The sequence below is a fragment of the Chlorocebus sabaeus genome, chromosome 3 (genome assembly GCF_047675955.1).
Source record: "Chlorocebus sabaeus isolate Y175 chromosome 3, mChlSab1.0.hap1, whole genome shotgun sequence".
Classification (NCBI taxonomy): domain Eukaryota; kingdom Metazoa; phylum Chordata; class Mammalia; order Primates; family Cercopithecidae; genus Chlorocebus; species Chlorocebus sabaeus.
This window is the reverse complement of record NC_132906.1, coordinates 91897669-91923419: the sequence shown is the minus strand read 5'-3', so window position 1 is coordinate 91923419 and position 25751 is coordinate 91897669. Positions and strand designations below refer to the sequence as shown.

At 44.5% G+C, this 25751-nt stretch overlaps 1 protein-coding gene across 1 annotated transcript in view; it reads left to right on the top strand.

Annotated features, from left to right (window-relative positions):
- COL4A1 (collagen type IV alpha 1 chain) overlaps nucleotides 1–25751 on the top strand; it is a 154139-nt gene that overhangs the window by 41131 nt on the left and 87257 nt on the right. Inside the window, exon 2 of the mRNA XM_007960883.3 lies at nucleotides 19865–19924. Within this exon, the coding sequence (XP_007959074.3) occupies nucleotides 19865–19924 (60 nt within the window). The remainder of the gene's footprint in view (nucleotides 1–19864; nucleotides 19925–25751) is intronic.

Sequence of the window (25751 nt, the reverse complement as noted above, 5' to 3'; positions counted from 1 at the left end):
ACAATTTCTTTCTTTAAATGTGAATACCTTTTGGATTTAATGTACGGGACTAGAGCTGGCATTCTCTGGTAGATTCTGAAGCATGAGGCCTGAATGTGCATCCACTGAAACACATTATTTTAACCTTTCACTTCTTTCTCCTCCTCTCCTTCCCTCCTTTCTTCCCTTGTCTTTCTACCGTCCTCCGTCTGTCTTTCTTAGGAATATTGGGAATTTGGATTTGGATTTGGACACAGGTAGGGGTCAGGACTGTGGTTGCCAAGCTTCCGTTTTAAGAGGTGATCTGTAACCAGGTTAGTTTACTCAGCTAACTCCGGAGGACAGAATGAATGATTCTACTGGGAATGGCAAACAGGGTCCTGAGAGCTGAAAATACACATTTTAGGAGGTTTGCAACTCCTTCAAGTCTATGTCTATCCCCGCCATGAAGAAGGACCAGAGTCTGCAGTCCTTTGACCTCAGAAATAATTAACCTGGACTCCCGAGTGGTGGGTGTGGAACGCCTCCTCCCCGCTCAGCCTTCATTCCTGGCTGGGCGGGGTTGGGGACGCAGTCTGGGGCGTGTGTTGGAAAGCAGTGTCTCGGAGCAGGCTGGGAGCACAGCTGCCGCAGCAGCCCTCTCCTGCCAAGCAGTGCGAGGGATGAGGATGTCCTGAACTTTTGCTTTTGATACAGTTTTTACAGATGTGTTGGCTCTGAAAAAATGCTGGCCTACTTTTTTCTTTTTAAATAATATTAAACATTCAGCTGTTGAATTTTGAGTTTTCCTTTATTTATAATGAGGAAGTCATTTTTAGTTGGTCCTAATGTCGATAACCTAAACTTACATTTCTTTAAGTTTATTTAAGAGCCCTAATAAGCGTTTTTAAGAAATGTTCTATAAAATAATATGCTATTTAATGATGAAGTTTATATTTTCATTTAATATATAATTGGTGAACTGTTATTATCCACACAAGAGGCAAAATCTACTTTTTCATTCATCCAGAAGATAGCATCAAATTCCATTTTGATGATAAAAATAGACACAGGAACTGGGCGCAGTGGTGCACACCTGTAGTCCCAGCTTCTTGGGACTCTGGTGCAGGAGGATCGCATGAGTCCAGGAGTTTGAGGTTGCATTGAGCTACGATTGCAGCACTGCACTCCAGCCTGGGCAAGAGAGCGAGATCCCATATGCCAAAATTTTAAAATAATAACAAGAATATGCAGCTTGCTTATTTTAATGCATCTTTCAAAGTGGGTCTGTAAGGGGGTGGTGGGGCTCAGTTTATCTTAATAATTCGCTTTGTGCTCGATATGGTAAAGGGTTGGGTGGTTTTCCCAGTGCTTCTTGGTTACACGCTGTATTCTGTCTTCTCAACTGAACCTCCGTTCCTGATTTTCAAGTATTGGATGAGGAGTGTGACATCATTCCTGGAGGCCAAGGCCGTCGTGAATTCCCTGCAGACAGCTGTCTCTCCTTGCTCTGGGGTGGTTTGTCTCTGGGTTGGACTGGAGAGGATACACTGTGTATTCTTGGCTTTGAGTTCCTTGACTGCTTTCTGCTGCGTGGGAGTTTTCCAGGCATGTTTGGAGAGCGGACAGGGTTCAGCCAGCTAGACCTACCTGCCTGCTCTGGAGAAATTTGGTTCACTTGATCCAAGTTCACATTCACAATTTATGGTGTCCAACTCTGGTCCACACACTCAGGAGCTCCTCTAAGCTCACGAGGTCCTTGGGGGATCAGTGCTAGCAGCCGCCTTTAGGGCACAAGTGTCGATGGACTCCTTGCAGCCCTTGAAATGAAATACTGGTTTTAAAATGCAGCCGTAAACTGGAAGGTTATCATGAAGGAGACATAGACCCATTGGGGAACACGTGGAAGTGAAGCAGATCAGGACAGCTGGAAATTCCAGGCAGGGAGGATGAATCAGTGCGGCAGAATCAGGAGATGCGTGTTTCCCTGAAACGTATTGTTTCACTTTCCTTCCCATTGTATGAACTCCGGACCCTGGGGGTTAAGAGCCTGGGCCATGCTTCCTCTTCTTGTACAGTAGCAGGAATGTGGGATGAAAAGCACTCTGAGATTGTTGATCTTTGTGTGATTTTTGTCTAAATAAAAAGTAGAATTAAGAGGGAGGAAGATCAATAAGAAGATTTAAAATCCCATACTTAAGTTACGCACATGAAAGGAACTTCTGAAAATGCTGTTGCCTTCTGGTTTGCTCTAAATGTACATCAGCTTCCAGCTGGACAGCTTAATTACCACCACTCTGGGAGGGCAGGCGCGTTTTGAAGTAGTAGCTGCGTTTTTCATGTTGTATACTGGCAAGGCTGATGGTGGAGGGCGAAAGCGCTGGGTCCTGCCCTGGGCGACCTCAGCCTCGCCTTGCTGGCGGGCAGGTGCGGGGCGAGCTCTTGGCCTTGCAGACCTCACGGTCCTTGCCTGTGGGACCCAGGCAATGACACCCACCTCTCGGGGTGCGGTTACCATTAAGCAGGAATCTGTTTCTGAAGCTCCTGCCGCACACACGGAGTACTCAAAAACACTGGTCCTCTTTCCATTCCTCCTCTAATGTGGCGTTGAAGAAACCACACTCCACTCAGTTAAACCCTAAGGTGGAAGCACAGGCCTCCTGCATGTTTCTGAATTCCCTTTAAACAGGACCCAGCATTTCCCAGCTTCCCGCCCGGTCACAGCTAGATGCAGGGTCCCCACCTGCCCTGTGCACCCACTGTGTGTTGGCCTCAAAATGAGTCATTTGCTATCACTCTGGGGGATAGCCGGTGTCCCGGCTCTGTTCTGGCCTCGCAGAAGCTCTGAACGAACATGTGACAGGCACTGCACCAGGCCTGGGGTGGGCAGAGGAGGCAGAGTGTCCTTAGGAGATGTCTGGCAGCGCCCCTGCCCCTGCGCCGCTTCCCGCCCTGTCTCCGCCTGGGGAGCTCACAGGAAGCACCCTCAGCTCTGATGCAAATCCCCAGATGACGAAGAATTCCCCTTGGGTGCGGTTCCCTGGGCACAGCACGATGTGAGTTCTCTCTAGGGGGATGGAACCTGGGGAGTCCATCGCCTCTGTGTCTTCCTTCTTATCTTCCGTAATTTGAACCTTAAATTTTGAGGAAATCCACTTGATCTAAAAGCTAAGGGGTCCTTGGGCCGCTGGGAAGCCGCAGAAGCAGCACTGGGGCTTTTGCTCCCCAAATCGAAGCAGCGGTAGCACTTCAGGAGAATGCAGCAGAGAACCGACGAGCTAGCAGGCCCCCAAATCCAGGAGGTGCAAAGGAAGCAACGTCAAAAGCTGTTTTCAGAGAATCCAAAATTGCCCAGGAGCCAATAGCTTGGCTGTGACATTCCAGCAAAGGCAGTCCCTTCTGGGTGACGTTGTGATGGGTCGGGGGGCTTCCTGTGCCAGGGCAGTGTGTGGGGGCTCCATTCTCCCTTCCTGGGGGGCAGGCCGCCTCTTGTCCTCTCCTGTGGTGAGCTCTGCTGTGACCACATTGGGGCTGTAAGGGGAGTTCATGGAATTGGTGAACAAATCTTTTTTACATTTTTAAAATTGTGGTAAAATATATGTAACATAAGATGTACCACTTTGACCATTTTTAAGTGTAGAGTTCACCAGCTGTGAGTACAGTCATACTGTTGTGTGACCGTCCCCACCATCCACTCCAGAACTCTTTTCCTCTTGCAAAACTGCAACTCAGTACTCATTAAACAGAAAAAAATGTCGTACTGTATATCAGCACAAGAGGCATGCATTCCATCTTCATCTCTAGAAACCTTGGGTCAGAGATGGTCTTTTGTACCACCCTTGCCTTGGTGATACTTGGTTTTAGCTGGCTGTGACTGCTAGGGATCTATGAGTTCAGTAAGTCACAAGCGTGTCCTGTGTGGAGAGGTTACCTGTAATAGTGTGATGTGGTTTCACTGTATCCCTCCCAACATCTCACCTTGAACTGTAATAATCCCCACGTGTTAAGGGCGGGGCCAGGTGGAGAGAATTGAATCATGGGGGCAGTCTCCCCCATACTGTTCTCCTGGTAGTGAATAAGTCTCATGAGGTCTGGTGGTTTTATAAATGGGAGTTCCCCTGTGCAAGCTCTCTAGCCTGCCACCATGTAAGATGTGGCTTTGCTCTTCCTTTGTCTTCTGCCATGATTGTGAGGCCTCCCCAGCCATGTGGAACGATGAGTTCATTAAACCTGTTTTCTTTATAAATTATCCTGTCTTGGGTATGTCTTTTTTAGCAGCGTGAGAACAGACTAATATAGGTGGCACGGAGCAGAGGTGGCATGAAATAGAAGAATGGCTCCTGACTTCAGAGTGAATGAGAGAGATGTAAGATGAGGTTGCCTGGTAGCATGATCCATGCACAGCAGCCTTCAGAGTAACGGGGATGCAGCTTTACATCCATTACATAAAGAAGAAAGAACTGTCTGGGAAGTGGATATTTTGGCTGTGGCCCTAGTATGTCATGCATGTCAGCTGACTAGTCCACCTACAGATTCAACTCTTGCACAAGAACAGATGCAGAGCCCAGAGGGGAAGGTGGCACTTAGCTCCCACTTCCTTTCTTGGTCTGATTTCTGATTAATTATATTAATTTAATGGCCTATTTCGATTTTAAATTAGAATATTTTATCATGTTGCAAACACATTCTTAACAATACACTTTTAGTTTCACTTGTTTTTAATGAACCAAAAAGTCCAAAAACTGGACAGTAAGCTCAGCACAGAGAATTGTTTCAGTAAAGATTCGCTCTGGTTTTGAAAAGGAAAATTTGTGTTAAGCCAGTTTCCTGTCTAGTCAGCAGAGTACAACAGAAAGGAAAGATGGACAACATTGATACCTTCACCTCCTTAGGCTAAAATAAGATTTCCCATCTTGTGTTTTGCTCCACCTAGATTTTGTAGACACGCTTAAAAAAATTTTTTTTAAAGTAGTATTGTTAATGAAATACTTTCAGTTTGTTTTAGATTTGCACAAAGTTTAGAATAAATATGTCCTGACTGGAGAGTGAATCATGCAATTAGTCACTGGACTGAGTGAGTTAGAACCACCTAATTAGGGTCAATGAGCTAAAAAATAAAAATAAAACAATTAAGGCTAGAAGGAAGAGGAGGAAATGGTGGTTCTTTGAAAAAAACAAGGTCTGGAGAGTATTGCCTTATAAAGGTAAAATGTGCAAATTAACAAGATGGAAAAAACCATTGAGTGTGGTTCTGAAAACTGAGCAAAGGACACACGCGTCAGAAATGACTTTGGAAGCCAAGGGCCTCACTCCAGGGGCCGGCCGGCCCTGTGTCATCTGAAGTCTTTGCATCCGCGAAGGATCCCGTGGGTTGCTCAGGATTGCCCGTTAATGAGATCCTCAGGTTAAATAAATACTTCGATGACAGATCAGGGCTGCATATATCTATCATACATGTGTTTTCCGATTTTAATGCTATGAAATGCAATTAAAGACATCTAATACTAAAACTGTGCTGAACATAATCTTTATTTTTTGAAGATATTTAACGATTTAAGGATTTAAACTGTATGTATTGTAGGAACTACAGTGTATCAGCTTCTTTGCATGGTAAGACTACCAAGAGCTCTAGTTAAACCGAAATTGAAGTCAAAGCAACAACCAAAAAGTTAATATTGTTTATTACCTTATTTATTAAATTATCATTTATATCACCTGGCAATTCCAGATTGACTATTTTTTAATAAAGAAGAGGCACATACTTGGTGTAAATAGATGGAAATACATTTTCAAATTCAAAATATTTAATTACCATTACAATTTTATTTTATTTTTATATTTATTTATTTATTTATTTTTATTTATTGAGACAAAGTCTCACTCTGTCGCCCAGGCTGGAGTGCAATGGCACAATCTCGGCTCACTGCAACCTCTGCCTCCTGGGTTCAAGCGATTCTCCTGCCTTAACCTCCCGAGTAGCTGGGACTATAGGTGTGCACCACCACGCCTGGCTAATTTTTGTATTTTTTTAGTAGAGATGGGGTTTCACCATATTGGCCAAGCTGGTTTCAAACTCCTGACCTCGTGATCCACCCACCTCGGCCTCCCAAAGTGCTGGGATTACAGGTGTGAGCCATCGCGCCCGGCTTAAATTATATTTTCTTGAGTGCTGCCTGGTTTGCTTTGGCTCCATGTGACTTCTGCTCATTTATTAAGCTTCACAGTGTGTGGTAGCAAAAGATTTTCTAGAAGTTTCTAGATGTTAACGTGCTTAATACAAGTACTTTGTCTTTAGGAACCATATTTCTATTTCTACAAATCTCATAGCCTTGTTGTATTGTATGCACTGTAAGCAATGGGAAAATAAGTATTCAATGAATGTCAGTGAGAAAAGAAAGAAACGAGGGCTATTTGTGTATTACTGATTCAAATTGAAGGACCAGGGACGTGAAACGAATTATATTTTCCATAGTTTATGTATTTCTTATTTATTTTTATAATAAATTATGAATGGCTTAAGGCTGCTAAATATTCTTCTTAGGTTCCTTTGGAAAAGACAGTGGTTTCTGAAGTTGTAGCTTATTTCTATAGCTACACAGTATTACGCTTGTCAATTAATTAGACCATTTGGTTTCAAGCGGTGCTGGTAAACTCTATTTATGTATTCTCTGTTTTCATGTCTTAAGAGTGAGACTCCACTCTCAGGGTTATAGTGGGGAAGTGTGGTTTGGAAAGGGGGCCTCCACACGCACTGACCTTGTACAGTTGACCACAGTGTCTCACAGGGTCCTGGAGAGAGAGCTCTTGGCACCCTCTGCCACTGTTCATATACCAGCGTATGTCATTGAGAAACCATGGCTTTGACCAGCAAAAGTTCAACTTTTCTCTGTGGTATACATCATTTTTTCTTCTTTAACCACAAGTGCTGTACTTGTGCTTTTAGGTAGGTCCTTTGGAAGTAGCATTTATGGTTTGCAGAGTAGCATTTTTGGTTTACCAGCCATTATCTTCCATATTCTTATGGAGGATTTTAGTTGCTGTTCTGCTCATATTTGCTCATGACCTTGGAAGGATGTTACATGGAAGTCTCCCAGATGGATCTCTGACCACTTGTCAGATGCAGAGAGGGTTTGACGTGGGATCTCTTCCACATGTTCATTATTCTGTAGGGTTTATTACGTGCAGTTTCTATTTACATCATGTTTGAGTTTTCAAACCTGGTTTTAAAGATACAAATCAGATAATATTATCCATAGAAGGTGATGTTTTAAAGAGTGATTTCTTTGGGTTTTGGGAGCTGTGCAGCAGCATTTCAGAATCTGTCATTTATAAATAGTATAAATTCTTCAATTTATTTTTGAAAAGTGGCTTGCAAGTGAGTGCAGTTATGAAAACTGCACTTTAATTTCATTCTGGCTGGCTGGGATTAGTCTAAACATGAAGATTTTTTAAAGACATGTCTGGTGTCTGACAAAAGAGATGAACAGCTGTGATTGCTATCATAGAGAGTGTTTAATAGTCCATCTGTGAAATGGAAGTAATATTAAATTGATCAATAGAATGCATTTGTTGAATGCATAGTGAGTGTGTGGTTAGATTCTACCCCATAGGAAAGAATATCTATTTGCTATCCTTGTTACTGGAAGTATTAGATGGACACCCCCCTGGCCTGGGGCATGAATAGAGTATAACTGGGTTTGAAAGGATGCAAACCCCTCCCACATGGCCGACCTCCACATTCCCAGTTGCACCTGTAAATACACCACGACTTCAACCCTCTTTAAACTTCCCAGTGTTCCTCAAACTCCCTGTGCATGTTCTCATCTCCATATTTGGTTCCCCTGCTTTCTCTTTCTGGAATTTCCTCCTTTGCTTTCCCGGGCACTGACATCCTTCCCGTGGTTCTGGGCTCTGAGGTCCAGTTCACCTGCTCCCTCGAGGACACACGTTCACAGTGCCTGCTGGTTCCTGACAGGGCAGCACCGCTCAACAAGTGGCCATCCTTCTCTGCTGTCTTCTCCTCTTCCTCCCGGGTGTCATCCTCATCCAAAATCATTTTTCCTTCTCCAGCGTCTTGTAGTTTTGTTGCAGTCGTCCTGTGCAGTCATTTAGTTTTTTTGATGTATTTTTCCCCCTAGACTAGAATATACCAGAAGGTAGAAGCCATGCCCTATTCACTCTGTCATATGGGGCCCAGGACAATTCTTGAACATCACGCAGGTTTATTTAGGTGTCCTGTCTCTAGCTGGAGATTTCATGGGGAGGAGGCTGAAATGTTAGATAAGATTTAAAAAAAGTTAGGTAAGATTTAATAGATAAGAAAAACATGAGATACACAGCTTGATTCGTAGAATAAAAATCTTCACATAAAATTTGTCTAATTGACAGTAAAATTATCAGTCAAGAAAATGAGACCTATTACGTTCTCCTGTCGTAAGATAAGGTCTGTCACAGTCTTTTCTTTCCTTTGCCTCCTTCCCCCTCCCTTCCTGCCATCCTCCTTCGCTTCCTTTCCCTCCTTTCCCCCTGTTCCTGCCGGTATCACCATCCTTTTGGTGGTCCTCACTAGGAAACCTCCTGTCTTCCCCCCATGACACTGAATTGGTCCTTGAGCCATGACCTGCCTCCCTCCCTTGCACTCTTCTTCTCCTACCTTCCCGCAGCTGCCCTGCTTTCGCTCCCATCCCCAAGGGCAAGGACTTGCAAGTCTCCTCACTTCCCTTCCCTCTTCATGCTAATCCACTTGATGCAAGTCTCACAGATGAATGTCACCAAAATCCAATGAATGGGATTGGTTTCCCTCATCTCTAAACCTTTAGACCCTCCCCAAGGTCTGCTAGAAAATGAAGTGGAAGCCACTTGGCCTTTCATGGTCACAGGCAGCTGCCCCACCCGTGTCCTTGCAGCACTCTTGCCTTCAGGCAGCCCTGTGCAGGGCTGAAGCCAACACCTGGGCTGTTCTGCCGGCACACAGACCTCCTCCCCGGGAAGTGTGCTCCCGCTGGTTTCTCTGACCACCTTCCTTGTATTGGGCTTAGCATGGTAGGGGCCGCAGCTTCTCTCCTCTTAGGCGGCAAGCTCCTTGAGAACACATGTCTAAGTCATCCTTTACCCTCCAGATTGCAAGTACAGTGGCAAGCACATAGTAAGTGCTCAATAAATTGCTACCAAGTGAGTAAGAGTAGCAGGCCTGTTCAGTTGCATATTCCCCAGTTCTGTGGAAAAGGAGGACTTACCTAAGTCTGCTTTTTAGAAGAGGAATTTATCTATTTAGGATGGGGACACACAGAGAATGGCGGGAGGTCATATAACTTGGGTTACATTCCACATCTCCACTGGAAGAGATTAGTGATGTCACTCTTCTGGGGGAGAAGATGAGCACAAAATCAGCAATGATTTAAATTATTTAATTGTTTAAGAAAAAAAGTGGTAATACTGCCACCGCTGGTTTTTCTGAACTCTGTTTTTGAGATGCATGTCCGTCATGCTTGAAATATTTCACTAGTCACTTAGGCTTTTCATGTTTCCTTTTAAAGTGTGTTACAAACTGTAAGGCTCCTTAAAGGGTCAGCTGGTGGAATGCAGTGGGATAAATAGAACATGGGCGCTGCTGTGTCTTCCTCAGAGCAAAGCCGCCCTCCTGCTTCTGTGCTGTGTATCACTTCCAGGGGCAAATGGAGCCTTCAAGATATGCTTCAAAGAGAGTTCTGCTGATGGGAATACTATCTGCGTACTCTCTCTTGCTAGCCGTCCAGTAAACGTATGGATCATGGTATTAAGCCAGATCATTTGTTTGGAATTTCTTGCTTCATGTGACAATATGCAGTGCACTTCCTGGACCACAGTGGGATAGGCAGCGGCTGTTGGCTGAGTGATCCTCTGGTTTCAAATCTAGACCCAGTTAGGAGTTCTTCTGAAGGTTGAATGCAGTAAAGGTTGTGGGTGGGGTCAGAGGGCATGGAGTTTTCCATGGGTGGTATCACATTGGTGCTCAAAAAGTTTTATATTTTGGAGCATTTTGGATTTTGGATTTGGGGGTTAGGAATATTCAACCTGTAGTGCATTTCTTTTACAAACCTTCTCCTACTCCAGTTAATCATGTTGATGGGCATGAAGACAACACATGATAGTTTTTATATATCTATACATACACACGTATATGTATACATATAGTTATATATAAAATACATATATACATATAATTATGTACAGAAACATGCTTTAAAATTAAATGTTATTATAAATTTGGAGATTGTAGATGGAACAGATTAAAATGTAATTTATTTGGCTGGGAGTGGTGGCTCACGCCTGTAATCGCTTTGGGAGGCCGAGGTGGGTGGATCAGCTGAGGTCAGGTGTTCGAGACCAGCCTGGTCAACATGGCAAAACTACGTCTCTACTGAAAATGGAAAAATCAGCCAGGCGTGGTGGCAGGCACCTGTAATCCCAGCTACTTGGGAGGCTGAGACAGGAGAATTGCCTGAACCCGGGAGGGGGAGGTTGCAGTGAGCTAAGATCACGCCACAGCATTCCAGCCTGGTCAACAGAGCGAGACTCCACCTAAAAAAAAAAAAGTAATTTATTTATGATTAGGAATTAATAAAGAAGACACTTATACCCAGTTGTTGGAATTTCTGTAAGTCTTCCCGTAAATGTGCTATCCCTTTCCAGATGGCGATTATAGACTCCTTTATCAGAGTCAGTGTTACTGGGACTAAGGAGAATTAAGGCGGCGAAGACTGTGCCTCTGCTGTAAGTCAGGCATGGGTTCAAGGTCTTTGTGCTATCAGGCTGTGCGGCCAAGATCTCAAAAGTTAAACTCCTATCTGCCTCAGGAATGTGCTGTCTTAATTCTGTACCGGCTCGCACCTGTGCCTGCCTGGCAGCCTGTTCTCGCCGTCTTTCCCTTATGCTGGGTTCTTCCTAGGTGAATAGCCCTGACTTTTCACAACTCGGCTGAAGTGCGCCCTACTTTGGGGGTCTCTGAGTCCCCCTCTGGCATGCCTGTGGGTCTCTGCTCAACTCCCTTGCAGCCCACGTTGTATTGTAATTTCACTTTTCCTTATCCGGCTAGCTCACATACTCAGCTCTGTATTCTTAGCAACGGGGGGTGCCTGGCCCATGCAGGCGTGCAGTAGATGGGAAGTAAATCTCACCACCTGTTAAGAAAAAGATGAATATGACTGGGCACTGCCAGGAGCTGTGAAGGAGTGCCTGGCACAGGCCTGCTGGTGCTGCCCCTGACCCACCCGCTCACCCTCGTCTTGGGCATGGGGCCTTGGGGCTGTCTTGCGTGCGCTGGGCTTGGGAGTCAGGTGTTGAAAGTGAAGGCAGAAGCCCACATGGCTGGTGTAGGCCAGGGTGGCACCAGCATGTGGAAGGAGTGGGCCGTGGAAGATGAAAACCGGGACTAGCTGGAAGAACTTCCTGCCGTTCAGCCCAGCCGGGAGCTGCACAGTTCTCCAAAGTTGGAAGAAATCGTCCAACATCTTTTTTCGTGCCTGGCTGGGTAAAATCTGCTGTTCTTCAAAGGGTGCCTGTAAAATAGGCATTGGTGGAATGGAGGGGCTAAAGATGAAAGTTACAAAGGACGGGAGCAAGGCTGGTGGGAAAAGAATCCAGGGAACTGGGAAGAGTAGCTATAAGAGTGACAGCTCTGTGGGTGGGAGATTTCTCCTCTGGGAGTTTGAGCTTCATTGAGAGAACAAAGTGTCTCTCAAGTCTACACATTTGCCTGGAGCCGACACTTGGTTTGGGAGGGGCTCTGTGGGACCCGGACGCTGGGGCCGCGCTGGCCTTGCCCCACTGTGCTAGTACGTCAGGCCAGTGACTCACAAGCACGGGAAGGCTCGTCCCAGGTCATTCCTCCCAACAGAGTTTCCACCCATGGGTCCCAGCGGACACATACAAAGCCCACCAACTCATTTCACACACAGCCATCCGAGGAACCACTGACCCATTGTCTAATCGTAATCACATCTGCTTGCAGCTGGACAAAGACCAGTGACCTGAAGGTGAAGTGCCGGCCTTCATGGTCATTCCCTCCAGGCCATCCTATTCCCCAGGCAGGAACATTTAATGTCCACCCCCGTTTAGTGGGAGAAAGGGAAGAAAAGAAGTGAAAAATTAGTCAACAGAATTGTCTGACGGGGAAAATGAGACCAGAACTGCAGTCACATGTTGATCCTAAGTGAAGCCAAGAAAACACCCTCATTTCCTCAAGGCGTGTGGTTTCTTGGGAGCCTTTCTGCTCTGCAAACTCAGTCTCTAATGAGAAGCAGAATAGAGCATGTACCTCACATGTGCAAATCTTAGTCATGCTACAGCACAGAGACATGTTACATATTAGAAATTCACTGTTTCTCACATTTTTTGTGCTTTTTTTTTTTCTTTTTGCCGAGAATGTATCAACTCTTGTTTTCAAATTAGGGCAGAAGTATTGTGTAACTCTAAACAGTAGTAATGACTATTTTGTTTCTGTGTGTTCCATTATTAAATGGAACTGAAATATTATTTTATTTAACTAAATTGTCCTTTCAGGGGAGTTAATGCTGAAGAATTATTTTCACATCTTTGGGGTCACATCTATCTTACGTTAGTCAAAACAAGATGATGATGATAATAAAACAAATGTAGATGGAAAGCACATTGATTTTGAGTTCTGTGAGAATACGGGAGAAAAGTTAATTTTACCTTTAAAACCACAATACTAAATATATTTTTGGAAGTTGAAAAATGTTGTGCCAATGTAAGCTTTTAAGAAATCATTATTTGTACTACAACATGTGGCCTATTTTGTTAGTAATTTTTAAATGCCATGGACACCTTTTTGGGGAGCTAACTTTTATTGAAGTTTAGAAACTTACAGAAACATATAGAAGGCGAAGGGTACAACTCAGTGCATTTTCTCCAAGGTGAACGTACTAGTGAACCCAGACTACGAACCAGAGCATTACCAGAAGGCACAAAGTCCCCTGGGGTCCTCCTCTAGTCATTAGCCCTCAAGAGTAACCAGGATCCAACGTCATCTTGTTAGGCTTTGACTTTTATAGGAATGGAGTCACCCAGTTTGTCTTCTTTTGTGCCTGGGTTCAGCTTGCTCCGGGTGCTGTAGCTGGCCTGCCCCGGTGTAGCTGGGGACTCCCTTCCGTGAATATACACCATCGTTTCTCAGTCCCTTGACCTGTTTCCAGCTGGGGCAATTGTGGATACTGCTGCTGTGAACAGGCTTGGGCATGTCCCTTTTTCTCTAATTTTATTGAAATACAACAAAGTGCAAAAATCGCAAGTGCACGGCTCGATGAGTTTTTACCCATGTATACACGCATGTGGTCACTGCCCGCAACAAGCAGAGAATGTTTCCTGCACCCCAGAAACCTCCCTTGTCCCCACCTTTGCCACCCCCTCCCCCCAGAAGGACATCACAATTGTGACTTCTTTCCCCACAGACAGAGGCCCCTGTTCTTAAACCTAATATGATGCGATCATCAGAGTGTGCTCTCTTTGGGGAAGTTTTCAGGTTCTTTTTTAGGGCATTCCTGGGCCCTGGGGGTCCATGGAGATGGAGAGGGCCATTTCGCAGAGCCTCACAGCCACAACGGTTAAAACAAGCGTGACACAAGCAGCACAGGCCAACAGGACAGAAGCCAGGAAGTCCATTCTCCATATACAGTCTGTGAGGTTTCACTGTCCGTCAAAAGTGTGAGTGCCTGGTGCATCTGTGTGGTTGTCTTTTACTCACCACACCAGCATTTTGTGTGTGTGTGAATGAAGTGGTATTTAAAGTAACAGAATTGAGGCCGGGTGCGGTGGCTCACACCTGCAATCCCAGGATTTTGGGAGGCTGAGGCATATGGATCACTTGAGGCCAGGAGTTCGAGACTAGCCTGGCCAACATGGCGAAACCCTGTCTCTACTAAAAATACAAAAAATTAGCCTGGCATGGTGGCCTGCGCCTGTAGTCCCAGCTACTTAGGAGGCTGAGGCAGGAGAATTGCTTGAACCCAGGAGGCAGAGGTTGCAGTGAGCCGAGATCACGCCACTGCCCTCCAGCCTGCGCGACAGAGGGAGACTTCGTTTTAGAATTGAAAAGATCAGATCCCGGCAGCACGTGATAAGGGTTAATGGGGTTTTGTCCAAGTTGCCTCAGTTGTAGAAACGTACCAGTGTGTCCCTGCTGTGTGGCCGTGGGGCTTATCCCTGGGAGTGGGATTTCGGGGAAGGAGCCGGGGCCAGGGCTCAGCTTCAGCAGGGGCTGCCAAGCGGCTTCCAGAGGGGTTGGGAATGTTCCGCTTGCAGCCCCACCGGGAGTGTGTGGGGCCTGCGCCTGCTGTGCACTTCTAATTTCTGCCCAAGTAGCCCTAAGATACAGCCTCTGGTCTCCATACATTGATTTAGTTGGGTAGGTAATTATTTAAAAGACTCCCCGAGGAAGTGCTGCAACCAGGAAGAGCCCTGGACGGCAGTATCACCAGGAAAGTATTTTGACATTTTGCACAGCATAGGGAATGCGAGAAAGAATTTGAAAGATAAGCTGTTTAGACTTGGCAGATCTCCACATGTCCCTATTTGGTGGGATGTGAAACACATAAAAATTGTTAAAGCTGTGATGTTAAAGGTCTATCTTCCATCAAAAGCAGGGAAAAAATCAGAAAATTGAAGACTTCATCCTGTTTAACTCATTCCAAATATGCCTTCATCAGAAGACATGTCCTAGTTAAATTGTGTAACACTGCACCCTTCTCCCCTCCCTCCCTCTCTCTCTCTGCCACACACACACACACACACACACACACACACACACACACACGAGTAGCATAGCAGCTGGAGTTCTTCGATTCAGTTAAAAAGGCATTCTCCTAACAGTGAGTGAGCTTTCCTCTTTTTGCATCCTCTCGAATGGAATTCACTTTAATCTTGAGAAGAGCGCCCTCTTGGTCTATAGATCCGAGAAAACCAGAAATAAGCTTTATTTCATATTAAAATCATTGACTTCTCTTCCTCCCCTTTCTTCTTTGGCACTCGTACTGCGTATTATAAAATCTTCGTGTATTTTAAGAACTTAATATACTTTATAACATTAATACTGATAGTAGATCTCTGAATATCTTAATTAGATCATGAAAGAAAAGTTTCACAGTATTAATTATTTTAACATATCCTGAAAAGTTTAGGAGACTTTCAGAGAATATAAAAGATATTTGGTTTAGGGATTACTTTGTAGTACCTTTGCATTCCTTTCATATTGTATTTTTTATTTTCGTTTAAAGTTGATCTCCGCTATTGGAGTTATGCGTGCATGTGTGTGTCTGACAGAGTCCATTGGGGACTATTATTATTATTTTCTTTTCTGTTTCAAACGCAGTTAATTCAGTTCAGCTTCCATTTAGAGACAACTTCTTATACTCTGTAGGCCACATGATCTACGGGGAAGAGACTAAAAGGACTTTCAAAACTGACTTGGTTTTCATGAAGTTTGTCTACAGTTTTAGGAGCATAAATAATAAATTAATCCCCAACTCCAAGAGCTTTCTGGGGTCCTTTTCTTGTGCATTGGTCTGGGGTACCTGTGTTGCTGTTGTCTGTGGCTGGTCTACTTCTATAAGAGAGACCGAGACCCCCACCTTTCTTTCCTTTGAGAACTCCCAGCCATATTCCCCGTCTTCCAAGTGGAGACTGCCTTCGTGACCGACTTTCATCATCATGACCATTTGGGTTCAGTGTGTGCCTCACAGGCAGACACCACAGGCATTGCTCCAGGAACTTGGAACTCATTGACCCTAGAACATCAATGAGGGGAAAACCAGGCAGAGGACGAGTACCGCACAGAATGTACCAGTTATTCCCATTCTAGAATCTGAAACAGATGGGATGGGAACTCATCTGTGGGGTCATCCAGACATGGGGAGAATGCAGAGCCCTCATAAAGGCCCTGAGATGTGCAGCCATCGGGGGCCGGGGGAGTCCACCAGTCTATTTATAGCTTTAGATTTTTCTGGGAGTCCAGATACAAGATGTAATTCCTTAGGAAATGATGAAATGGTGACATAGCTTTTCACATGTCAGGTCACCAGTGTAATTGTGAACCTGGGTAACCTGCATTATTTATGTACCCCTTTTAAACACAGTAATTTACAACAGAGAATTAAGACTTGCATTACCTAAGGCTTTTATTTTAATTCACTATTTCAAGCTTATACATTACACCTGAGTGAAAGGGGTACTCAGGTCATCTTTTGTACTTTTTTTTTTTCTTTTTAACAGTGAACCCTTGAATTGCAGCTAAAATACCTTGATATGCCAGGTTGAAACCCAGCATGGGCCCTTATATAACAGAAAGGCCCAGAATAGTGATATTTCAAAACAGATTTTATTTAACCAAGTAAACATACATCTTAGGATATTTGTTTGTCATTCTTGTCATTCTAAAGGCTAGTTTTTTTTGTTTGTTTGTTTTCTTTTGTTTTTAACAAAACCATTTACATAAAACGCTAGACCACCCAGAATGTGACACAAAAATCGTCGTCTTAGACATCTTTTGTTCTGAAAAGTTGACCCTAATTTAGATATTTCTGGAATGATCCATTTTTTAGAATTGCCTTCTGGGGCCAGAATTGATAATAAAGTTCCCTACACAAATAAAGCCATACCTGTTTTTGGTCTGGGATCAAAAAAAATACTTGCTTATGAAAAAGTGTAAGGTGGTGGGGGAAGCCAGGGGTCAGGGATCAGCCCTTTCTCATCTCTGATTTTCCTCGGTGTTCGTTAGTACCTGAAGTGGTCCCCAGGGTGAAACTACCCACCCGCCTGTCGCCGGCACCTGCCAGGGGTATTTCTGTACCAAAAGCACAAGAAGCTTCTTGACCCCAGTGTCCACAGTCACAACCCTGCAGCCTCTTACCTGCAGTCCCAGGCAATGGAGGCATTCACGGATGGCTTAAGGGTACAGTTCCAGGAAATTCATTTTTATAACCTCCCTCCAACTGCAGAAAGATGAGCTTCTGAGATTTTATCAACGTTTCGGAAAACTCCAGATCACCACATAGCCATGTTCAGCTTCCATCCCTTGAATCCCTGCTTAATCTGCTCTCTCCCAGAAAGCAGCAGTTGACTCACAAGTCGAAAATCCACACTGCTTCAGGCCGGTGTTGAGTTTCTGCCCCCTAAGCCCAGATGACTGCTGGACATTTCCTAAATGGACTCAGCAGTTACATGAGACTTAGCCTGGTGGGTTTTCCTTTCGATATCTGTAAGAGGGGGATGGAACACAGCAGAGTTGAAAGAACAGAGACGTGTTTCTGAACTTGGCTCAAACGCAAACAGGTTGTAGGCGGTGGCATAATCCCAGCAAAGAGGCTGTCCCGGAACCCCAGGGACTTGGAGATGACCTGGTGATGGAATAGCTGGTCTGGACAGCTCCAGGTGCCAGGTGCCAGGTACCAGGTACCAGCACACTCCCCAGAGTCTCCGGCTCTTCCCTGGCTACTCTGAGATGTGGAGCAGTCAGGCAGTCATTGCCGAGTTCCCTGTTTGGGGCTTTGTCGCACAGCGCAGTTGTGCACGAACGCACTGTGAGTTGAGGTGCGCGGTGCCACTGGATTTCCATCTACAGTTGTTATTTAAGGTTGCTTACATGGGCAACACCAGTAACAGCACCAAGAATACAACCATAATTGGGTCCTGATCTCATCAATTCTAAGATGTGCATTTATTGATGTTTTAACAACTCTGAAATTGGGATGGATCTAACAACTGATAATGTGTCATTGTTTAATTAGTGCCATTCTTTATTTCTTAGTATGGGTTTTACAGTTGATGTCATCTTAGATGAAACACAGCTCACATCAGGCTCAGTACTACGGGGGCCGGTGTGAGCTGCAGGTGGGGCTGCCCCCGAAGCCCTCAGGGAGTACCGCGGAGACACAGGAATAAACAAGGAGAAACGTGATAAGCCTGACAGTAGAGGTAGGGAGCCAGGTGACCTTTTTGCAGGAGACAGGTAGGGAGCAGGTGACCCTCACCTGGGGATCAGGCACCTGGTAGTGCTGGCTGAGTTAGGTGCCTCTGGTGAGGTCTCTCAGTACTCGTATTTGTCCATTTTGGAAGAACGTCCTGGAGCACAGGTTACAGATTTTTCGCCTCATCTCTTTGGATGCCTCCGAGTGGTCACCACAACCCACATTATGAAGCAAATCTGTGCACATGGATTGATTTAAAATGTTAGGAGGTTATGAGAGTGTAGGCTGAAAATGGCCTAAAATGTGAGTCAGAGAAAAACACAGACCCATCATCTCTGGAGTTTGCTTGGACTGTTGTCAGCTGTTCCCTTTTCCAAAATATAAAATTGAGAACAGCTTACTGTCTTGGAGGCACTTGTTCAGATTTAGCTTTACAAAATAAATATCTCCAGATGTGATTGTTTGATGCAGACGTCTCCATGGCAATGCAGCTGAGGCTTGGATATGTTGTTAAAAATACACACTTTGCATGATCACAATACTATTAGTGGCATGATTTTGTTGTCAGGAAATGACCATCACCTGAAGTGGAATATAAGTAAACATTTTATATCAGACTTAAAGCAGAGCCTCTAATAAAGGTTATTAACCCGATTATTCATCTCATACCTCTTTACGTTCTGTCCACAATACCTGTGTCTGTCATGGTTTAAAACTGGGATTCTTCTAAGGAAATTGCAAATGCGTGTATGTACCGACATATTTCTATCTTTTCATGTGATGGCAATTTTACATAATGGAAGTTGAAGTTGGGTTCTAATTTCCACTTTGTCCTAGCATGTTATAATAAACCTTCTAATTCAGTTTCCACATCTGTAAATGGGGATGGCACTACCCATCTTGAAATGATTGTTATGATCATTAAATAGGATGATAGCTGACTGTGCGTGGCACCTGATAGGTGTTTGAACACATGGTAGCTCGCTTCCTCTCCAGCTTTTATCACATGCTTGGATTCATGTCCTTGCATTTTTAACATTAAATTTTATGTTAGAAGTGAACTACAGGCTGGGCACCGTGGCTCATGCCTATAATCCCAGCACTTTGGGAGACTGAGGCGGGTGGATCACCTGAGGTCAGGAGTTTGAGACCAGCCTGGTCAACATGATGAAACACCATCTCTACTAAAAATACAAAAAGTTAGCCAGGTGTGGTGGCGGGTGCCTGTACTACCAGCTACTTGGGATACTGAGGAAGGAGAATCACTTGAACCTGGGAGGTGGAGGTTGCAGTGAACTGAGAGCACGCCATTGCACTCCAGCCTGGGCAACAAAAGCAAGACTTTGTCTCAAAAAAAAAAGTGAACTACAAGAATATTTTGTTGTCCACTATTCTTTAATGGGACATTCAAGCTTTAATTGAATTCAAAAAGGAGTTCTTTAAGATTTGGGCTTAAAAATCAGCTCATTCCTTTATTCTGTGTCTGTGCAAACTTTTTTTGCATGCCCGTGTGTCCGTGGGACTGCGCTGTTGGGAGCTCTCAGCCTCCCATGGTCTTAGGTCTGACACCTCTAAATAAGAAGGATGGACATTTTGGTAGCTTTGCAAACAGGGGTGGTGCCCTGTTAAACTAATCCCCGAGGGAGCCAACTTCAAATAGAAATTAACAAAGGACAAAAAGTTTAGGTGACATTGTTCACTTTTTAGACTGAGTAACACTTTGATTTGTTCTACTCAAGGATCTTTGTTTTGTCTATTTGGGCCGGGGATCTGCACCCTAAGTGGAACTGCATGACGGCCCCATGAAAACCAGTGCAGATAAGACTGTGTCCGAAGGACAGGGCGGGCTTCGCTTATAAACAAGTCAAGACGCCAGAACCATCTCCATTTTTATATCAGCCTCGTTTGAAAGTGTTCTTCTATTTAAAGATGTTTTCTCTTCCTTCCAGGGTGGCTGTGCGGGCTCTGGCTGTGGCAAATGTGACTGCCATGGAGTGAAGGGACAAAAGGTGAGTTGCCGAAATTTAAATCACATTTCTTTTTGAATTGGACAGTAAGTACTACACTAACAGTGACCGAATAATCAGCAATTCAGGTGAAAGCCTTATTACTGTTTTGATAATTTCCCCAGAGCAATACAAATGAAGCCCAACCAGGCTTGACATTACTTCTGAGTAGTAATATTATTATAATAGCTATTCTTCAAAGAATGTAACAGTATGTGGCAATTCATGTAGAAAAAGATATTTGGTTTATTTTCCTTTTTGACTCTGAGAGTAACAAGTATATTGGCAGAAAATCTGTTGAATCTATTGTACTTTTTGGAATTGATATATAAGAACTAATTTTAGCATTTTTCCAGAAAAAGAATGATGTCCTATTTTACTTGAGGGCCTTCTCTTCAAATTAGTATTTTTAAACCATCTTTTAATCCATCACACGCTTGTCTAGATTTATTTATAAAAATATTGCTTGAGAAACTTAGTGTTTCCCATATGTAAAATTAAAATATATTTCCAAGCAGACTCTTCCCCTCCCTCTCATTTAAGAATCAGGGCTCCAGATAAAGAGAAGTTTCTCTGGAAGGCAAGTTGAATGTGCGCATTTCAGTTGGTCGGAAAGAGGGTGCCTGCCTGTTTTTTATCCAGGGAACAGTGCAGCGTCGTGGTACCATCTGTGGGTCACCATGGAAACCAGGTGTGGCCGTGAGGAAACACCACCACCTTAAGCCACTTGGCCTCTGGTGCAGGTGCGCGCAGCAGGTTGGGACCCTGTAGAATGGAGTGTGCTCTGTGGGATACTGTTTCCAGAAAACTGAAGGTGTCATTCTGGCCAGCGTGTGAATTCTTACTTCCCTCCCCGGGATGCCAGAGGTTTTATGGGACCACAGACTGATGCTTTTGAAATTCAGCAAATTCTAGTTTACAGACAATTCTGTGGTTTCTTTTTGGCTGTTTGCTGAAATGCCAACGTTATTATTTTTAAAAATATGCGTGATAGTTGGTGGCAGTAGTGTCACCTGGATAGTTTTTGAATGAATGGAGTATGTAAGGAAAGTATCACATCTTTTCTTATCAACTCTAATTTATCTTCATGCTCTGTTTGTTCTCTTACTTTGGAATTGTTTCTAGCGGTTTCCAGTATGCATGTTCAGGAGTTATTTTAGGCCGGGCGTGGTGGCTCAAGCCTGTAATCCCAGCACTTTGGGAGGCCGAGACGGGTGGATCACGAGGTCAGGAGATCGAGACCATCCTGGCTAACACGGTGAAACCCCGTCTCTACTAAAAAATACAAAAAACTAGCCGGGCGAGGTGGCAGGCGCCTGTGGTCCCAGCTACTCAGGACGCTGAGGCAGGAGAATGGCTAAACTCGGGAGGCGGAGCTTGCAGTGAGCTGAGATCCGGCCACTGCACTCCAGCCTGGGCGACAGAGCGAGACTCCGTCTCAAAAAAAAAAAAAAAAAAAAAAAAGTTATTTTAAAGTAGAGGCAAGTGTTTCTCATGCCACAGACATTTTGTTAAAAACCTAACTTGAAATATACATGTGAGCTCACCAAACTCATAAAAATGTCCTTAAAATTATACAATGGAGAGCTCTGGGCTACCGACAAAGACGAAGTTAAGGCCTGTATCATGTATCATGATTACTCTGTTTTCCATGTGACTTTGAAAGCATCAGGGCTGCAGCCAAGTTGGCCCTGCTCCCTCCTAGGGAAAGGAGGGTTGATGTCCACCTCCATTTCCATTCACTTCTGTCCAGCCGGCAGGCCTTGGTGGCGCTTCCTCGGCTCTGGAGCTTTGCAGACTTTCTTATTCTATCCACATCTATAAACTTGTGTATATTTTTTAGGCCAGGCGTGGTGGCTCATGCCTGTAATCCTAGCAGTTTGGGAGGCTGAGGCAGGAGGATCACCGGAAGTCAGGAGTTTGAGACCACCCTGGCCAACATGGCGAAACTCAGTCTCTACTAAAAGTACAAAAACTGGCCCGGCGTGGTGGCGCACACCTTTAGTACCAACAACTCAGGAGGTTGAGACAGGAGAATAGCTTGAACTCAGGAGGCCGAGGTTGCAGTGAACCAAGAACACGCCATTGCACTCTAGCCTAGGCAACAGAGCAAGGATCTAACTCAGAACTAAAAACCGAAAAACTTGTAATTTTTTTAGCCTAATTTATTTCGGTTTTTCCCAAAAATCCACTCATCAAGACATGACAAGGGAGAATCATAGGGTGTAGCCTTCCCTACTTGTCAACTGACATCTCCACAACCTGGTGACACCCCTCAGCGCCAAGCCGCTTCCACTCCGAGTGGGCTACGTGTGTCGGGGAGGCAGGGAAGGCGGTGTCCAGCACCTGGCCTGAAGGAAAGGGGCCTCCAGCATTTTATCTCAACATTGCCCAAGGAGGAGCCCTTGCTGGGGGCGGCCCCCTCCACCCAGGTGAGGTCTGTGCCTGTCCTGGCTTGGAGCCTGTGTGGGGCCTGCCCCCTGCTTAGGACAGGAAGGCGGAGAAGTTGTGGGGCCATATGGAAGTTGTGTCCCGAGGGAGGTTCCATGCCAGCTTCCTACAGGGGCCAGCTTTAGCCTTGACACTGGGGGTTAGCAGAGTCCAGGCCGGGACTGGGATGGAAGGAGCAGGATCCTGCTCTTCTCCTTGGTGGCCTTAGCCAGGTTTCCCACCAAGGGACCCAGGCCAGGGAGCCCAGCACCTCCAGGACTTTTTTTAGCCTGATCTGCTCCTCTACACTCCTACTTCTCCATTGCCAACTTTGGGGTTCTTACTGTTTAAAAAAAATTTTTTTTTTAATTCCGTAAAGAACATTTAAAATAAAACGCTAGCAAGCTCTACCTTAGACCATTCTGAATTTGTGACTTAAAAGGCAATGACGATTGAATGGGTTCAGAAGGCCTCCTGAAATCTAGGCCTAGGACAATAGCTGAATGGTTTAGTATTATATCATTTTAACAAAAATAGAGAAGGTCTATTTTTTTCTCATCTCGAGCATAAACATTTCAGGTCCTATGGTTCACACAGCATTGAGAAGGGGAAAGAGCCCTTCCTCCCACTGACAGAGGAAATTTTAAACTTCCCCTTATTGTCTTGGAAGCCCTGTTAAAATAATCAATTTAATGATGTGAAGTGCCTCAGGCTTCACTGAGATAGGGTTTCAGAGCTGGTTCCCCTTCTCTCATCCTCAAGTCAGCCAAGGAAGAAATGTACTCTAGGCTGGCAGGTCAGGAGAAGAAATGGATCCTCCTGAGTGGCCGCCACCTTCCACCTACTTTCAGAGAGTCCCAGCCCTAGAAATACCGACCAAGTGTAAAAACAACACGACTAAAGGGGTTGGAATAATGGAATGCAAATCTACTGGTTTAAAGCACTGCTCTGCTGATGAGCTGCAACTGAACGCCTTCTATCCTCATAGAAATTATTTTAATATTTCCTAATGTCTAGACATTAAATTGATTTTGATTGGTTGTTCTTAAAACAGGATAGTAGGAGGCACAGCTCAGATGCAGTTGAAGTTACCAAGCTGGGTCAGAATGTCACAGCCTTAGAAATTTGGAAATTATTATTTCTGGGACATATTTTCCCAGGTCTCTTTGAAGAACACTTTGACACTATTGTTTGGAAACCATCAGTGTCCTCAACAGAAACTGGAATATCTCCAGTATAAATCTCTTTTGACTTAAGTTCTGCTTTCTGTGGAGATTCGATATAATGGACAAAATGTCTTATATTCTGTAGACACTATAAATACATTTCAGTGCAACAGATCATTGCTGGTGTTATAATCTCCTAGTTTTCATGTAATCAGTAAATACTAGGTAGCTTGATCTGAGTTCAGCAGTTAAATTCAGCAGACTTCTACTGGATTTCAGAGCGTCTTTGCTGAGTTGTTTATTTTCTCACTTGCCTGGAAGGCCACTCGCATCTTCAGATGTTTTCTGTTAGGTAATTAATTTGGCCTTGCACACAGTGGCTCTGTGCTTCTCCAGAGACTGCAGCAGTGTGGGAATGCTATCTCCTTGTACTGATTAGGGTTTTGAATGCTTGCCTTCACGGAAATAGCCAAAAGTTAAGCTCTTCTTTTGCTTGATAATCTGATTTTCTCAACTATTTAAGAGAATAGGAAAGGTAACACATTCCCAGAAGTTACTGCTATCTGCTAAGGAAATTAACCATTTATGTTTTGCTAAAATAGAGTTTACACAAGACGTCTTTCAAATAATCTAACCTGGGAGCCCACGTTTCCATAACACTATCACCATAGTCTGTGACCCTACAGTGTCCAAAAAAGGGAATTTAAAGTTAAACTAGAGATGGAAGACTGGTGCACACAAATAAATAACAAGGCGAGAGTAAATCATCAAATTCCAGGAGAAGCGATTGGGAAAACAAATACAACAGTCTTTCTGAGAAGGAAGTGATCCCTGGGACCTGGAGCATAAAATCAAGGGACAACTTCCCTGATTCAGCAGGACCCCAGCCTCTCACGTCCTCACTGATTCGCCAGGCTTGCTTGGATATAGACTAGGTTCATCTGTAACACATATGTGTGAAGATACATGTTAATTGAACTGCATGAATCAGAGAACACAGCTCTTGGGACCAGTTGATACAGGCTGTCATAACAAAGGTTTGAGGGTTTCTACTATAGTGACTCTCAAAAGGGACATTCTCAAACCACAGTCTTGTGAGCAGAGTCTTAATTAAGCAGAATTGTAGCAATTCTAGTGAATAGTGACAACTGTGTGGGTATCTCACATCTTCTTGTAATACTTTAACCCTGCTGATACCCAGATCCTTGGCAAAGATGGAGACAAGCAGCACATTATCCTGTTATTACTAATTAGATTGTCTATAAATCACAGCTCCTGTTCACATTGGCTCTGCACTGCAATAATATTGTCATCAGATAGAACAACCCAAGATTGCTTTCCAGGCAGAGAACTTTGAAAATGGCATTGCTGTCTGTTTGTCTAAAATGTGTACCTTATCTGATTTGAAAGGGCTGGAGAAGTCTGTGGCCAATCTGGAAGTGATTTCATTTCTGGCCCAGGAAATCTGGGAAGAATTTAACGTTGTATATGGCTGAGTTTGTACAGGATACCCTTTCGCTTGTTACAGCAAACAGTTTGTAGCTTTACCAGCCATTTAGCGTCTAGATATTTGACACAATCGGTGTATGTCCATGCCATACCTCTGTATAAACCTGTTTCTCTGCATCTCAACATTCAGCTGTAGCTGCTGCTTTTACACAACAGATCTAGGCCAGGATAGAAAAATCCTGGCTTGTGAGTGTCAGAGCAAGAAAGAGAAAGAGACTGTATCTTGGGCCAGGCCTGGGGCTGAATGTGTTTTGTGCACATTATTATAATATCTGTGATACAGTGGAAGAAACCAGCTAGCCCAGGCTTTTTCCACTTGGTGGTATTGACAGTTTGAGTGGGATAATTTTGGTTGTGGGTCTGTCCTGTCCATTGTAGGACGTTGAGCAGCATCCCAGCCTTTACACATTAGATTCCAGGAGCACCCCCACCCCAGCAATCGTGACATAAATATATCTCCAGCTGTTGCTAAATGTCTCCTGGCAGGGGTAGGGGGTGCAGACTCACCCTGGATTAAGAACCGCTGAACTAAACCATCTTCTATAGCTAATAAAAGACGAATAACAGGGTTCAGGTACTAACCAGAGCACGACTCAGTTTCTACTTCTTCAGATAAGCAGATCCTAATCTGAGGGAGTTGGGCCAGCTGAAGACACGGCTCAGAATATCCCGAGGTCTTGAGCAAGTTCCTTTCCTCTTACTCTGTGGTGGACCCACCGCGCCCC